Source organism: Thunnus albacares, chromosome 21, assembly GCF_914725855.1.
Source record: "Thunnus albacares chromosome 21, fThuAlb1.1, whole genome shotgun sequence".
Taxonomy (NCBI): Eukaryota; Metazoa; Chordata; class Actinopteri; order Scombriformes; family Scombridae; genus Thunnus; species Thunnus albacares.
Window position 1 is genome coordinate 9606833 of NC_058126.1, and position 16477 is coordinate 9623309.

General features: G+C 41.6%; 2 protein-coding genes across 6 annotated transcripts in view; one reads left to right on the plus strand and one right to left on the minus strand.

Annotated features, from left to right (window-relative positions):
* The first annotated feature begins 294 nt into the window (after positions 1–294).
* chpf2 (chondroitin polymerizing factor 2) lies at positions 295–9798 on the plus strand. The gene is made up of 4 exons (XM_044339548.1): positions 295–2273; positions 2942–3506; positions 3631–3813; positions 4586–9798. Exons 1-4 carry the CDS (start codon positions 2002–2004, stop codon positions 5858–5860), a joined length of 2295 nt encoding a protein of 764 aa, XP_044195483.1. The 5' UTR covers positions 295–2001; the 3' UTR covers positions 5861–9798.
* Positions 9168–16477, minus strand: part of smarcd3b (SWI/SNF related, matrix associated, actin dependent regulator of chromatin, subfamily d, member 3b) — a 43213-nt gene continuing 35903 nt past the window's right edge. For all 5 annotated transcript variants that reach the window (XM_044339552.1, XM_044339554.1, XM_044339551.1 and 2 more), the window contains 7 exons: positions 15969–16070; positions 15466–15627; positions 15102–15199; positions 14417–14552; positions 12681–12803; positions 12175–12276; positions 9168–12063 (listed from right to left, as the gene is read on the minus strand). In XM_044339552.1, the coding sequence (XP_044195487.1) occupies positions 12010–12063; positions 12175–12276; positions 12681–12803; positions 14417–14552; positions 15102–15199; positions 15466–15627; positions 15969–16070 (777 nt within the window). In that variant the 3' untranslated portion in view covers positions 9168–12009. The remainder of the gene's footprint in view (positions 12064–12174; positions 12277–12680; positions 12804–14416; positions 14553–15101; positions 15200–15465; positions 15628–15968; positions 16071–16477) is intronic.

The window sequence follows — 16477 nt, forward strand, 5'->3', positions numbered from 1 at the left end:
CTCATATTTGCGAGAAAAGATCCCAAAATTATTAGTTACTACCTCAGCAAACAGGTAACCTTCAGGGAACGTTCCCTAAAGGTTCTCTGAATGTTATATTTTTGTAATTTTAGAACGTTTTTAAAGGTTATTTAAAAAAAAAAAAAAAAAAAAACTACATAAAATTTAGAGAACGTTCCTTGGGGGTTATTTTGGAAAGTTTTCCCAACCTTCCGCGAACGTTTTGTTTTAACTTTACGCGAACGTTAGCGAAAGGTTAGGAAAACTTTCCAAAATAACCCTCAGTCAACGTTAGCTGTGGGGGGTCCAGCGAACGTTCCCCCTACGCTTCATGCAACGTTCGCGGAACGTTTGCCGAACCGAAAATTGTTCGCCGGGCTAAATAGCAATAAAAAAAATCTCATAACTGTGAGAAAAGATCCCAAAATTATGACTTACTAGCTCATAATTACAAGAAAAGATCCTAATAATACGACGTACTATCCAATAATCGCGAGAAATCTCATAACTGTGAGAAAATATCCTAAAACTATCTTATACTTTCAAGAAAATATGTCAAAATTATGATATACTATTTCATAATTGCGAGAAAAAATCTAATAACTATGAGAAAAGATCCTAAAATTATGACTTGCTATCTCATAATTACGAGAAAATATCTCAAATTGAGAACATTTGAGATAGTAAGTTGTAATTATGGGATCTTTTGTAATTTTGAGATCGTTTATCGTAATTTTGAGATAGTACATTAAGTTATAATTATGAGATAAGGCCGGTTTTTTTTTCATCAGTGAATGTATCTGGCAATAAAACGGAAGACAGCGGTGTGATGGATATTAACGTCAGTTCTTATCGTTGTGAGATTATACTGATAAGGTCAGTAGCGTCAAGGAAATCATTTTCAGATCATAACATGGACCCATATGTGGACACAGGCTTTCCCTGATCAATCGTTCGTACTGATATGATATGTTATCACTGCATATTGATCTTGGACGTTGTTTTTAAGCAACACCCACTTCACGGGTCTCCTGCTAACCGTTTTAGTCAGAGGTGATGCTCAGTCAGTGAGGATGATGAAGAGGGAACCGACGGTATTTCTACTCCTGCCTGAGTGTGAGTGTGTGTGTATGTGTGAGTGAGTATGTGTGTGTGGCACTCAATGTATGAGGAAGTCAAAAAACTGAGGAAATGGACGACGCATATTCAGCCAAGCTTAACGGCTTTTTGGCAACATTAACGCAGAAATTGTGGATGTATGCTTTGGGATTAGAGGAGATGGATCGACGAGCGACATATCTGCACTGAAACAACGGACGCGATGCTAGCCTGCTAGCTTGCTCTTTGGTGTTTGTTCCTTCCGACTCATAACGTTACTGTTGACGTTACAATTTCGGATAAGACGATCAAAACTGTCGAGTCTTCTTGACTAGATTAACGTAAACCTTAACGGTCAACTTTACTCGGTGACACTTAGCGTCTAGGTACATTATTTGTATAAGTATGTGCACATTTACTTTAGAAGTAGCTATTAGCGTTAACGCTAGCCAAAATTAGTTAAGCTAATTAACATAACGTTAGCTGAGAAGACACGTTATTACACAGTTTGTATGACTAACTTAACATGTTACAATTGGCAATGGCGCTCATAAATGGGTTTAGTAGTCTCTAACGTTAGCTGCGCGTTTGACGTACAATTTGTGCTTACGAGGCAAAATATTAAACAGTTATAATTGAAATATTTTTTAATCTATTGCTCTACATTGTTTTTCGCGAATTATCTTTGCTTGATAGGTTGATTGGAAACTTTACAACGACTACCTCTCCGGATAAGACTTAGAAAAGAGACAGTATGTGACATTTAAGGCAATTTTCTGCATCTCACACAGGTTGAAATATTTAACCGGGAGGGTTGGCTCATCTTCAAATGCTCTTGAAAGCCACATGGGCTGTTAACTCTCCCAGAACGGCCTCATCAAGAGTAGCTCGTAACAGTTAGATATGCGTCTGTCCTCCTTTTTGGCCGTGTTCAGGCCTGCTTTACCCCTTATCCTCGGGCTGTCTCTGGGCTGCAGTCTGAGCCTTTTAATGGTGTCCTGGACACAAGGGGACACGGATGACTCCTGCAGAGATGAACTGGGTAATGGGGGGCTTTTTCTGGGCAGAGGAGATGCTCAAAGGGACTCAAGGGATGGGGCTGGAGAGGAAGACTTCCAGCCACGTATAGTGCCCTATCACAAGGACCCAAACAAGCCACATAAGAAAGTCCTCAGGTGAGTGTGGAAGTCAGGTCTGATTTTTTTTTGCCAGTGTTTCCAGGTGCTGAAAGAAGTCAAAACATGATGGGATCAGATTAGATCAAGATAAGTGCCACGAAGACTTACAGAGAGGGCTTTTCAGTGAACACATATGCAGCCATTGAGTTGTTTTTTTTTTTTTCAACAAATGTAATGGCAAATTTGTCACAAAAAAAACACCACACAACATTTTTTCTTATATCTTACAAGACTTGTTTTAAGAAACTGGAGACAATTTGATTACAGGGGATTTACATTTGTTAGTGCTCTCTTTAATAGGCTTACATTTAAATCTCCCCTGCAATAATCTAAATGCACTGAGTGGGATATACAGTATAGGTGTCCCATAGATTAAAGGTTACATTAGTCAAATCTACTTTTACATATATGTACAGTAGTTCAGATGACTTGACTTGACCTGTTAATCCACAAATGCATAAGATCTGATAATCTTCTACATGTCTTAAATTAGAATTCTAAAGCTGATTATCTGCTGGAAAAAGCTTCATATAATCTGCAGCAGTTTGGAAGAATCTGCTGAAATCTAAGATGTTTTAAATGCGGTCAAGATTTACTGGTAATAGCTTCCAAACCTAACTTGTGTTCTAATTTTTTCCATTTATCTTTCTTTTCCACCTCTGCAGAACACGGTATATTCACACTGAACTTGGCATCAGAGAGCGACTGCTGGTGGGCGTGCTAACCTCTCGTGCAACCCTCAACACGCTTGCCGTGGCGGTGAACCGCACTGTTGCCCACCACTTCCACCGCACCTTTTTCTTCACGGGCCTGCGCAGCCCCAAGGTGCCTCATGGTATGACTGTGGTTGCCCACGGTGACGACCGCCCTGTATGGCTGATGTATGAGACGGTGCGCCACCTCCATCAGCACTATGGCTCAGACTATGACTGGTTCCTCTTAGCCCAGGACGACACTTACATGCAGGCAGATCGTCTGTCAGAGCTCGTGGGTCACCTCAGTGCAGGTCAGGATTTGTATATGGGCAGGGCGGAGGAGTTCATTGGTGGGGAGGAGAAGGCACGCTACTGCCACGGGGGTTACGGCTACCTGCTGTCTCGCAGTCTGTTGGCCCGTCTGCAGCCCCACCTTGACACCTGCCGTAATGACATTCTCAGCGTGAGACCTGATGAGTGGCTGGGCCGCTGCATTATTGACTACCTGGGTCTCAGTTGTGTGGAAGTACACCAGGTAAAAAAAAAAAACATGGATACCAACAAACAGTTGTTTTATTAATTTAATGTGCTTTTGGTAGTTTTTTTGGTGGGGAATATCCACAATAACATTTCTTTATCTTTATTTGTTTGGCTCACAGGAGATGACCTATCGTTACTTTGAGCTCGGGAAAAACGCAGATCCAGAGCGTGAAGATAGCGCACAGTTTAAAAACGCCTTTACCGTCCATCCTGTATCAGAACCAAATCTCATGTACCGCCTACACAAGCGCTTCAGCCAGATCGAGCTGGAATGGACTTACCTTCAGATCCAGCAGCTGCAGGTTGGTAACACTTAATCATGTTTTGTCCCTTGTTTTTATGGTTCTTATCTGATGGGACTACACTGATGCTGTGGGGATGAGCTCTGTGTGAAAGTATACTGTTTGTTCGTCTCTCCACCACTCCCATTTTTGAACCAGGGCAGAAATTCCTGACTGATACAATATTTATACATGTCAGAAAGCCAAGACAAGGGATAGGGCGTTCTGCCGAGTTTTACATTCCAGCGTCAGCGCTCTTTGAATTTCATCTGCACTAAAAAGCCTTATTATTTAATTAAAGTAGCTGCTAATGATAGTTTATTAGGCACGGAAGCAAATGCATTATTAAGGACTGATATACACATTGTTCCTGCGCTGTTGTATATTATGTACACTGTAGTTTCCTGATAATTTTCCTCTATCTGTATTGTTTACTGAGCCTATGCTGTGTTTTGCACCATCATGAACCAGCTGCCACAACTAAACTGTGTGTGGGCTCAACCCGAAACTATCAGATGTTTGCACCTGTTAAAGACCGCTGTTAGTTATTTCCTTCTTGGATACTATTGTGTAATAAAGCTTCAAGCGACAATTGAGGATAATTGCAGCTGGGCTGTTTTGACTTGACTTTAAATATACCTTACAACACAGAGCAATCAAATATGTAATGGAGGCAAATGTTTACACCATGTTTCCCTCTGAATTGGTCTTTAATTACCTTTTATTATACGTTTGGCAGGTTTGATGTGTCAGAGTGAGGTTGCATTATATGTTATTTGTGTTTACTCATCAGATGCAGATCAGCAACCTGAGTGACTTGACACCGGAAGGTAAGGCTGGAGTCACATGGCCTGTAGGAATCAATCCTCCCTTCAAACCAAAGACCCGTTTTGAGGTTATAAACTGGGAGTACTTTACTGAAGAGCATATCTACTCGTGCGTCGACAGCTCACCCAAGTGTGAGATGAGAGGGGCTGACCGCGCCGATGTAAACGCAGTTCTGGAGATCGCGGTGGAGCGTCTGAACGAGCGTTACCAGCCGCAGCTACGCTTCCGCAAGCGGCGTCTACTTAACGGATACCGGCGCTTCGATCCCACACGCGGTATGGAGTATGTGCTGGATCTTGCACTGGAGGCCTATACCCAGAAAGGTCACAGCCAAGTCATTGCCAAACGGGTAAACTTGTTGCGACCTCTAAGTGCAGTTGAAATTATCCCCATGCCTTATGTGACAGAGGCAACACGGGTGCAGGTCATCCTACCTGTCACTGCCCAGGATCAGGACTTTGTCGGTAACTTCCTCGACATGTATGTGATGAACACTTTGGACACCCATGACAATGTTTTACTCACGTTCTTGTTCATCTACGATCCTTTCGATGCACAGCGAGTCAGCCAGACTGATGTGTTCGCTGGCATCAAGGCCATGATCGGGGAGGTGGAGAAGCGCTACGGAGACGTGAAGATCCCATGGATCAGCGTGAAGACGGAGGTTCCCTCACAGGTGAAGCTGATGGACATCATCTCTAAGAAACACCCAGTGGACACGCTGTTTTTCCTGGCCAGCACGTGGACCGAGGTCAACGCTGACTTCCTGAACCGCTGCAGGATGAACGCCATTAGCAACTGGCAAGTCTTCTTCCCCATCCACTTCCAAGAGTACAGCCCGGCCGTTGTCTATCGCGACCAGCAGCCCTCCGCTGCCTCCTCCTCTTTCGCCTCTGAGTCCCTGCGAGACGGCCACTTCGACCGCCACGTCTTCGATGAGGCCTGCTTTTACAACGCCGACTACATGACCGCACGGACCAAGATGGCGGCCGACATCTTGGACAACGAGGAGCTGCTGGAGAGCATGGACGTGTATGACATATTTGTACGTTACTCCGGCCTGCACGTTTTCCGAGCTGTAGAGCCTGCGCTGATCCAGAAATACGTGCGGCGGGCATGCAACCCGCGGTTCAGTGAGGATATCTACCACCGCTGTGTCCTCAGCAACCTGGAGGGTCTGGGGTCACGCTCCCATCTAGCCATGGCTCTGTTTGAGCAAGAGCAAGCCAACAGCACCTAGAGGAACGCTCAAGCAGAATAACATGGATTGTAAAATAATACTTTTTTTGATCCATATACTGAAAAGAACAGCGTCATCTTGCTCAAGGACACTTCAGTAGAGCAAATGTGCGCTGATGCATAAGCTCATAGTTGTATCCTCCAGCTGAGAGACTCTCTGCACAGTGTGTATGAGCACTTCTTATGAGACTTATGAGCCTGTAACTTTGAATCTGTCATGTCTAGACAACGTTGAATAATGAGTCACTGAGGTCGCCTCACACATCTCACTGAATGTGGACCACAGACACTCACAGATTACTGAGAAGCTGTCACTTGTATTCCTGCTGTTGACGTATTCTTACAGGAGCAGAGTAATGATATTTATACTCCAATTTTAAAGGAATAATGGATGTTCTATTACGAAATATCAAAAGGTCTTCATTGACTTTTGCTATTGTTAACATTTCATTGAGAAAAAAACTTGAGCCATGAGTCTGCCTTAGTGAAGATGTTAAAGTTAATACTGGAAACAAGCTGCCTTTTGTTTAGGACATGTTCTCTTTTTTTTTTTAAGAAGTATTAAAGTGATATTTCTGCTCACAGTTGTTTTTTTCATTCATACTATTGTATATATTACAGTGTGTTTCAGTCTCACTAGGCAAAAGGCAACTGTTTATAGGATCCTGTATGCAGCATTCTTGAACAGCCACTCCTGGAGGTATCTGTTATGTGCTTGGCAGAGCTGAAGAAAAGGCAATATAGCAGAAAAATTTTGTGGCCAGTTAGTGACGGTGTGCTCATATTTAGAAAAATGCATCTCGTAGTCTCGCCGGTTTGCCTAAAAGCTTTACTGCAGTGCCAGTGAGGCAGTGAACAGTTTGTTCCGAAGCAGCCTGCCCCGCCTCGTCTCCTCATATTGAGTCAGTAATTCTCCACCCCAGCCCGGGCCTCCCTGGGTTTTGGCGAGTATTCTGTACACATATGTCTTTGGGGAGAGAAGTGAACCCAGTGCCCAGTGGGAGGGTCGCGTCTACCTATAGCCAAAGTCCGCCATGGTGTGGGTGGTTAACCTTCACAGCGAGATGGTTGAACAAGCTGAATGGCTTACTTCACACAGCCTCCTCCTCCTCCTCCTCTGTAAAGGCGTGAGAGGACTGCACTGAGGGCCCCCCTCACAACCCCCCCCCCACCCACAAAACTTCTCCATGTGAGGGTTGTCGGCTCAGGAGAATAGTGGAGGAGCAGAGTGAAAGAGGCCCTTTCTGAGTCGGCTGCAGTCAGCTTTACAGCGCGGCCGCATTACGCTGTGGAAAGGCCTCCACCTGCTTCCTTGTGGTGAGGTCAGTGAACAATAAAATGCCTGTCTGCCACCTCTGATGAACGCCTTGCTCATACAGGAAATTTAACCCACCAATGAGCTTGAGTGCAAACTCAACGTTTTGCTTCTACGGAGCATAAAAGTGTTCTTTTAGTGAAGGGTAATGTAGCAGGGCTGCGCAATTATTTGCGTAATTGGATATCGCAATTTTAGATCCCACAGTTAAAAACACTTCTGGAGACATTCAGTTCAGATTTTATTTATAAAGTGGCTGCTATGGTTTACAGGTGGTGCACACACCCATAGTAAACCCACAGCAGGGATTTTAATTATTTTATTTATTAGACGTCTTCTCAGCACAGTGTGGGCGACATCTTAGCTTTGTCGTACCTGTTCTGAAGGGACAAACGGCACCTTTTATTGTTCTTCTTACTAACATGGAGTCCAGTGACGTCATGTCATTTCCCAGCATGCTGTAGCTCTGCTCAGTCTCAACCTGAGCAGAGGTCTAATCAGCCAGAATAAGTGAAAACACCTGTGTGGGTTTACAGGGTCTTTAAAATAGTAAAGATGTGGTATTTGAAAAATTTTGATGGACGTTATTAGAATTGTGGAGCGCCCTGGTAGCCGAATGGTTACTGCACATACCATTTAACCGCAATGTCGTTTTTATCACTTACCCATTATTATTGCAGACAGACAAAGGATATGTTGTTTGGATGCTATGGGTTAAAAAAAGACTTAATGTCTGCAACTTTATATGACTAAATGAAGGTCAAACATTTATCATTTTGGCTATTAAACAGTTTACACACATCTAGAATTTCTAAAATAACTATCCCCAAGCACTTAGCCAATTGTTAAACACATTTGGAGTTGTAAAAGTGATGTTTCGCACCAACTTAGGTATGTTAGTCTGGTGGCAAAAAATGGCTAAACATTTTTCTAGATTGAATCTTGCATTTATTCTCTAGATATTCAATTTAGGAAATGTTTTAGCTAACATTTCAAATCTGTTGAAATTAATAAAAAAAAAGAATGTTTCTGCATATAAAGACCTCACAAGTAAAGTGTAAATGTTTTACTGTTAACATGAATCTCCAGTACTACTGTCAAGATCCCAGTGAAGTCAAAAAGACATGGTTTAAACAAGATAAAGAAGCAGGGGAGGACCCCTCCATTAGCTCTGTGATCTCTGTTTATCCATCAGTGATTCATCATCCAGTAAATACACAAGTGAAAGAGAAAGAAAAGCTGTTGTTACCCTTAAACACAACAATATATGATAAACAGGGAGTCACTCAGGGGCCAAAGGTGAAACTTGGCATATGGAAAAGAAAGCTTGCACCTCGGAAAATTACTCATCAAATATGAATGAGTGTTCACTGCAGCAGTACATACATGTTTTATTTATGAAGTCATGCAAATTTATCCCAAAGAATTTTGCTCCCTTTTCTAGTTTCTTGTCATTATGATAAACTTTACAAGAAGTATCTCATATTACCTTAAAGTGGAGACAGGGGACACTTAAACTGCCTGCGTTAATCCCCATGATATATACTGTGTATACTGGGACTGATTCCTAGATAATATTTCTACACAATGCAAGAATGAGAATCTGGCACTGCTAAACTAAACTTAAAGCCTCATTTTAGTGCTGAAACTCAAAATCCCATGCTTTAACTGTGAGGCAGTGATACATTTTACATCCCAGTGACATTGAAGGACACATTTCTCATTTTGTAACAATTGAAAAGAATATTAACTTCAGTTTCTTCCAAAAAAAAAAACATATCAAACATAAAATCTTTAACATTCAGTTGAAGTAGGATTTTTGATGCAAATGAGTAGTATTTCCCTCTGTGTGTGGCTTTAAGAGGCTCAGTTTAATACTGAACATTAATATGCAAATTTTTGCAGCAAAGCACAAAAAAATCTAATCGCATCATGTACGTACAGAGGGAACATGTGGCCATAAAGGTGAAAAAAAGACACTTCAGATATCGTGGCATTTACAAACTTTGGCAAGCGCTTCTTTATTTACATCCAGGCTGTCTCACAATGTCACAGCTGTTTTCCCTTTTTTTTCTCTCTCTCTCTCTCTCATTTTTTTTTTTTTTTTGTAGAACGTAATCACCAAACAAGTCTTGCTCTTTACAGATATACAGTATCATGTATACTATTATCTTCCTGTCGGTGACCCTCTGACAACAGTGTAAACAGAAAGAAAAGAGCAGTTTTCCCGCTCTTCAGAAAACACATGCAAGGAGCGGGACGAACGTGTCGACGGTATGCCAGGGTTTAAGTTTTAACAGGGAGACACAGCAGTTTGTTAACATTTTGTCAGATATTTTCTGATACTGTGGTGCTCAAGCTGAGGTCACCCAGGAGCTGCAGCTTCTAGTTTCCTCCGCAAGAGGGTGCTAGTGAATCAGTGACTGTATGACATAACAACATGAATGCCCTGGCCATACAAAGAAAAATAAGATCACTCCGGGTCAGACACAGGACTAAGATACTACCAATGACTACTGTTTCTCCTCTAATGAATGCAGTTATTATAACTTACTGTCCTGTCCTAGTAACAAAAACACAGTTCAGAAAAATCACACCTACAGTTAGTTGCTGGTAGGGCTTATCATTTTTGGCAAAAAAGTTCCAGAAGGCATTTCAACAAATGTGACAAGTCCTGCGTTTGTCACACAGGCTGCTATGCCAGCTTTATATATTTACACATACCGTTTGATCAGATGTAATAATTAATGTCCATGGAGCATGCATAGGTCATCGTGAAATCGTCCAATCAGTTTGTGTATGCTGGGATAATAAAAGAGGGCCTCACCCCATGACGAAGAGAGTCCCGACAAAGAATTACAGCACAGTGCAAAGAAACCCGACGAGGTTCCAGCTAGAAACTGACTGCTGAGAAAGAAAAAAAAAATCCTCCATCTGACATTACAACATATACATACAAGTCAAGTGTCATTTAAAAAAAAAAAAAAAAAAAAGTGTAAAATGAGATCGGTGCAGATTATATTATGCGTTACAGCTACTGAGATTTCATGTAGATTGAAAAGAGAGGGGGGTCTTTCTTTGTTGCAGCTTCTAGCTCCCACGATAGATACGGGATGGACCTAAAATAAACCACCCCAACCCAAGATAGTACACAGAGGAACACTAACATTCCTGCCCTACTAATTCAAAACTCATGGAGCTCCCCTTACTGCACCATGTAACTCAATCCCCCCCCCTCCCCTAAAACCCCAAAACAAACACACACAGATAGTCTGTTGTATACTGTACAGTTGGCCCTCTTAAGGGGACAAAACATATTTACATTCACATCTCTAGAAAAGAAAAAAAACCTTTTTTTTTCTTCTTCTTCTTCATGTAACATAAAAAGTGTAGAAATGGACACAGTTCTCCAGACCTGGGTTTAAGCATTCATTGCAATAACAGTTTTAGGGTTTGTTTAAGAGAACTTGAGGCTTAATTGGCTACAAAGGAAAACATTTGGGCATGAATTCCCTTTGAAACGACCCAAATATTTCAGATTTGTTACGACCAAACCCATCTGGTTTCTTTTTGAACCCAGGTCAGGACTTTTGCCCATTTCTATTTCAGTGATCATGTTCTCTTCTGCTCGTTGCAAACCTTTGGTAACACCTTCATGACATAAACTGGCAAAAAATACTACACAAGGAAGAGGCAGTGAGCGACAAAACAAACCAGTCGACGAGTCTGTCAAGTCCCAACATGTATAGGCATATTTATCACTTCGCTATGATTAAGGGAAGAAAAGCTATTATTACGATGATCAATACTTTGTCTCTCCTTCATCATTTATAAAAAACACTATTCTCACTATAAACAGACACGGAGCTGTTCATGTCTTTGTGATAATACTTCAGTTAATTTACCTAACACTGATGTAGGAAAAGAAACAAAGAGAATCCGACTAAAATGAGACAAACTGGTTTATAGACAGCATGATTCCCTGCGACCCGATGCGTCACACTAATCTCGACTTTGCTGGTGTAATTAATCAATTTGAACACTGTCAAAAACACTCTCCTAATGAGAACAAAGAAACACACACACACACACACACGCACACACACACGCAGACACTCCCAAACAAATAATCACAAAACAGTTTCAAAAAGAGTTGGAAAAAAAATTTTGAAGACTCATCCAGAGCACTGTGCGGCTTTGACTGGGGGGTTTACGTGACGTATACGTTTCAGTCGGACACAGTAGCTAATCTCCCTCTTTGAGATGAGTATTTGTAAATGTGAGAGCAGCCGGTTGAGAGTTTGTCTTGCTTGCTAGTGACGTATGTACAGAGCAGAAAGTAGAGATGAGGGGGACGTTTGGTTTATCAGGCAGTGAGTCTTGACGCCGCCTGTGGTCCGAGAGGTTGACCTTAGAGGGTCCACGATGCGAGCTGAATACATGCGGTCGGCGACGATGTCCTCGCAGTCCTGCGTAAAACGGGACAAATACGCAGAAGGCGCATATAGCTTCCATACATGCACATCGCTACTGTCTTGTGAAAACCTCCTTACTCTTTTTTTTTTTTTTTTTTTTTTTTTTTCATGATTTAATATTTTCATTTTTTTTCCGAATTCTTCCATCGTCACGTTGGGAAAACATCTGAAATTGCAGTGTCATCTCTCGGAACAAGGCTGCTTTTCTTTAGTTACACTTTCAGAGGTATGAGGATTTCACTCGACTGCAACGACATGCACACAAACACACACACACACACACACACACCCAGGCACACACACATCCAAACACACACTCGGCTCTGAAATATTTTGCAGAGATTTCAGGAGGGCCTTTTCTTAAGTGTTGCGGACAGCTAAGGCCTGTTCCAGCTCCTGTCTCCTCTGCTGGATCTGTCGGGGCAAAAAAGGAAAAGGAGAACCGAAAGTACGTCATCCGAGTGTTTTTTCGGAGCACAAGAGATTCAGGATGTTAAAAGAGCGAATGACGAGCTGTTTCCTCACCTTGCAGTAGAAATAGCGGCTGACAGCTTCCTGGGACCAGGGCTCGTGGTAAAACGCCGCCCTCCTCTCCTCCTCAGGGTTCCCAACCACGTCTGTCATTAACTGTAGCCAATGAGAAGGCACAGTCGTTAATGACACGACTAAATAATCACTGATTAAATGTGACAAATGTGGAGTGTATTTACTGAAAACAGTGATACATGTGGATACAGCAAAGATTCATTTCTTATTGAGGAGTTACAGGAAACATTACAGATGCCAGACTTTTTCTTTTTTTTTAAAGCAAACAAACATTTTAATTCATAAAATTCTCTCTTGACCAACAAATTGTAGCCTCTAGGGGCTGCTAGAGGCTTTTAGTTTTAGCTTCTGTATTTTATTTTCAATCTCAACATCCATAATATATGTCAAATAAAGGCAGTAAGTTATTGTTTCAATGGGACTTTTAAGTTATGTGAGGAGAGACATGAGTGTGTGTTTGTGTTCATATATAAATAGCATCGAACCTTAAGGTCTCGGCTCTGGGATTTGAGCCAGTCCTGGATGTAGCCCTTGGGATCTCTGGAGAAACTGAGCATGAAGTCCCTCTGGATCTTCAGCTGGTTGATGGACTCAATGGTCTCGTGAATCTGAGCGGGAAACAATAACACGCTGTGTATCAAGAGAAAACACATACCTCACTGCTTCCTTTGCTTATTTAGCTGTACCATCCAAAAAAACCTACATCTGCAGCTGAATTTGACACGTATCATGGTATAGATATTAAAATTAGACATCTAGAAGAGCTGATTCTGTAGCAAGTCTCAGAACTAAAATAACCCTGCTCATTAACGAACAGCATATGCACACATCCCCAGGAAAAAGCTGTCTGTACAGATGTAAACAGTAGGAGAAGGAACAGAAGAAAAGGTGGATAGGTGACCTGGTAGAGAAGGGAGACCTGAAGCTGTGACTGCAAATGTGTTTTTTATGTGCAAGAGCTCTTGAGAAAGACGCTACCTCGAAACGAGGGATGGGATTCGTAGCGCAACAATAAAAGCGATTCTGCAATGTGCAGTTTTCAGCATGTCGTCTGTGAATTATCATATCTGTGTGACTGAGGAGGAAAAATGGTGAAATACTTTGACAAAACAAAAAGATATTACACCATGTACTTATCACTGAACCATGACGAGATCATCACCATCATTCAAATGTTAAACATAAACTGACACGTTGCTCTTTTGCCACTTTATGTAAAACATTAATTCATAAATTAGGATATAAAATTCTTGGATGTACCTGATATAAAAGACTGAAAAATATGAGATAAAAATGATTATTTAACCTTCTGGAACCGAGGTTAGTGTCAACGCTACATTAGACCATATTCTGAAAAACATTAAATAACTTTGGAACCGTTTATGATATCAACAAGCTTTTTTTTCTGTCTGAACTGTGAGATTCTCAGCTTTCCAAGGTACCTTGAATAAATGGTACCTTTACGACCACCAGGGCTGATTTACGGTGTGTGCAGTCATGTGATACGGGAACAGAAGCTTGCTGAGCTTCATTTGAGTCACCATGTGCACTCACTGCACAAAAAGCAAACGACTGCAGTCTTCCATAAATCAACAGATTGTCTATTTCCCAATGATATATAACAGATGATATTGACCAAAACATAAAAACAGCACCAAAATCGGAGCTCCAAAACACCTAAATACAACTTTTCATGTTGAAAAAACAAAAATTCTCACAAGTTTTTTGTCACTGTTTTTCTTTTAGTCAAATACGGTGAGCTCACACAAAAGTAATGCATGATGGTGACTTTACACTGCACTGGAGAGAAAGGGCAGGTTCCCCTGAATCATATGATGTATAACACTTGATACTCACTGAGAGAATAAGCTTAGAATTGGCACAAATAATAATAAAACTATGTCCAGACGCTTCTTTGTCCATGTAGGTTTTAGAGGGTTAATAAAAAGCAGTGATCCTTGCTGCCAGTGTGTCATTATTGTATGAAAGATAACTCTTAACAAGCATCGTTAGCTTAAAAGTTAAAATGTGTCCTTTAAACACAAATCTTGGTCAAACATTAATAGCTCCCACATTTGAGTGTAAACAAACTACTGCGGTTATAAAAAGGTCTCTTAGAGATACACATAATGAAATCTGCTGTTCCCACAAAAGCAGCTGACTTATCACCTCAGTGTGAGATACAGCATCAATGGTAAAGCAGAATAAATAGCGATCTCACCTTGTTGTCGAGTGTAGCGATTTCCTGTTGGTTGGCGGTGGAGAGGAGGAAGCTGCTCATCTGGCTCTTCAGGGGGTCTTCCACCTCCACGTCGATGTCGTAGCAGGCTGTCTTCTTCTGGTCGTTGGGGTCCACGCTGACAAGATGACGAGATTAGAGAATCATGATTTAAATGTTATTCAGAAGTGCAGAATCTGGAAAGAGATCTTTCAATCTCCTGATGGCTGCAAGATTACTGAATCCAGTCCGATGTTTCCTAATTAAAACTTCTGGTTTTTTTTGTATGTGAATAACAGTCTTGAATACCGATTAGTTTGTGTCACAAACTCACAAAATACAATTTTCTTTTCACTCCCCAGTCTCTGCTGCCACGTTTTGTTTATAAGGTCGACTGAACAGCATTTGCAGAGAAGTGGTGGTTTGTTTTATTAAATTGGTTTTAAAAATGTGATTTTTATTTCAAGTATTAAACAAGAAGTCTAAAGGAAAAAAAAAATGTTACTCCTGAGATCATACTGAGAAAACAAAATTTTTTATTACTATTTGACTTTCTTCTCCAGGTGCAGGGACATACGGTACAGTATGTTCTTCCAAAAGCAACACATTAGAGAATCGTTCACTGGGTGCAAAGAAACTGGTGCAAGATATACAAAACTCAGTGCACAATACAAACTCAGGAATCTACCTTATAACGTGGTTGATGACGATGGGGTCGGGGGGCAGGAGGAGGTTGGTGAGGCGCTGAGGGATCTCAGAAAACTTCAGCCGAGGGCAGTCGAAAATCTGCAAAATCCGGGTCAAAAATATATAAAACTTTGATGCATGCAGACAGAACTTTTCACACAGTTTTAAGTGCTTACAATATATATTTTAAAAATATAGGATAGGAGAACAAATTAGCCTCTTTTGTTTAGGTTTAAATTGTAGGATTTTATATGACTTGAGCAGTAGAAGAGTCACTGGTTTATAGAGCGACATACTGTATATGCAATATATATCATTGCTGCATAGAAGACGATATTTCTGTAGCGCATAGAGCCTTCCCGCACCTGTTGGAAGTACTTGTCACAGTTGATGTACTCCTTGTCATGGGAGTCCTGCAGCTTGTTGGTCTTGACGTACTGCCAGAGGGCCTGGATGATGCAGGAGCGAGTCTGAGTGTGAATGCCAAGCAGGCGAGCCAAGCGAGGGTCCAGCTTAAACTGGGGAGGCTGCGGAGACGATATAATCACATTACAACACTTTTTTTTTTTTTTAAACAACCGCCCACCTCAGAACCTTTACATCATCCCCATCACATCTGACATCCTTATCGTATTTCCCCCCCCGGCTTGGAAATGGATATCAGGTTTTGAAATGGAGTCTTAAATGCAGTGTAATGGTGCTGTAAGACCAGCGGTTATCAGTGATGTGAGGCCTGCAGGATGTCACTACAATGGCTGATTTCATGGCATGAGTTAGTCATAGAGTCGTAACACAAGAAGGGGGAGTCTATTTATGGGCCGTTGTGATTACGAGAGACCGCGTGGCACGTGGCATGTGGCGTGGTCACCTGGTAGTCCAGCATCAGCAGCAGAGTACAACGCACGCTCACGTCTCCCGGCCTCTTCACCTGGAAGCCGTCCGTTTCCTGGGTGGTGGCCGTGCGGTGCCACTGAAAGAGCAAATAACACCAGTTAGACTTAAACTCACTCAGACAGAATGTGCATTTTGTTAGTTTTACTCGTCATTATTCGCTTGTTTCCAATTAATTCCTGCTTAAAGGGAACGCCAGACTGTCTGCTGCTGTGGTTTTGTTGAGAAGTTAAATTTCTACCAACCAGCCTTACACAGTGTGCTGAGAAACCAAGATAGCAAAAGGTTAACCATGTGGCCGTGCAGCTGAATGTTATCGCTTTTAAGATCACACAATCAGCAGAGACTTGGAACGAAATAACAGAAAAACTAAATATCAGCCAGCCCAAATAAAAAAAAATAAATAAAAAAAAAAGATTGGCGTAAGATTCTGCGTCGTAGACTTTGCGTTTACATATATCAGAGCCTCCTCTGTGTCTAACCGCA

Coding starts and splice junctions, on each gene's coding strand:
- chpf2 (XM_044339548.1), top strand. CDS start 2,002: ATGCGTCTGTCCTCCTTTTTGGCCGTGTTCAGGCCTGCTTTACCCCTT. Junction 3,507..3,630: donor GTTGTGTGGAAGTACACCAG/GTAAAAAAAAAA, acceptor TTTGGCTCACAG/GAGATGACCTATCGTTACTT. Junction 3,814..4,585: donor TTCAGATCCAGCAGCTGCAG/GTTGGTAACACT, acceptor TTTACTCATCAG/ATGCAGATCAGCAACCTGAG.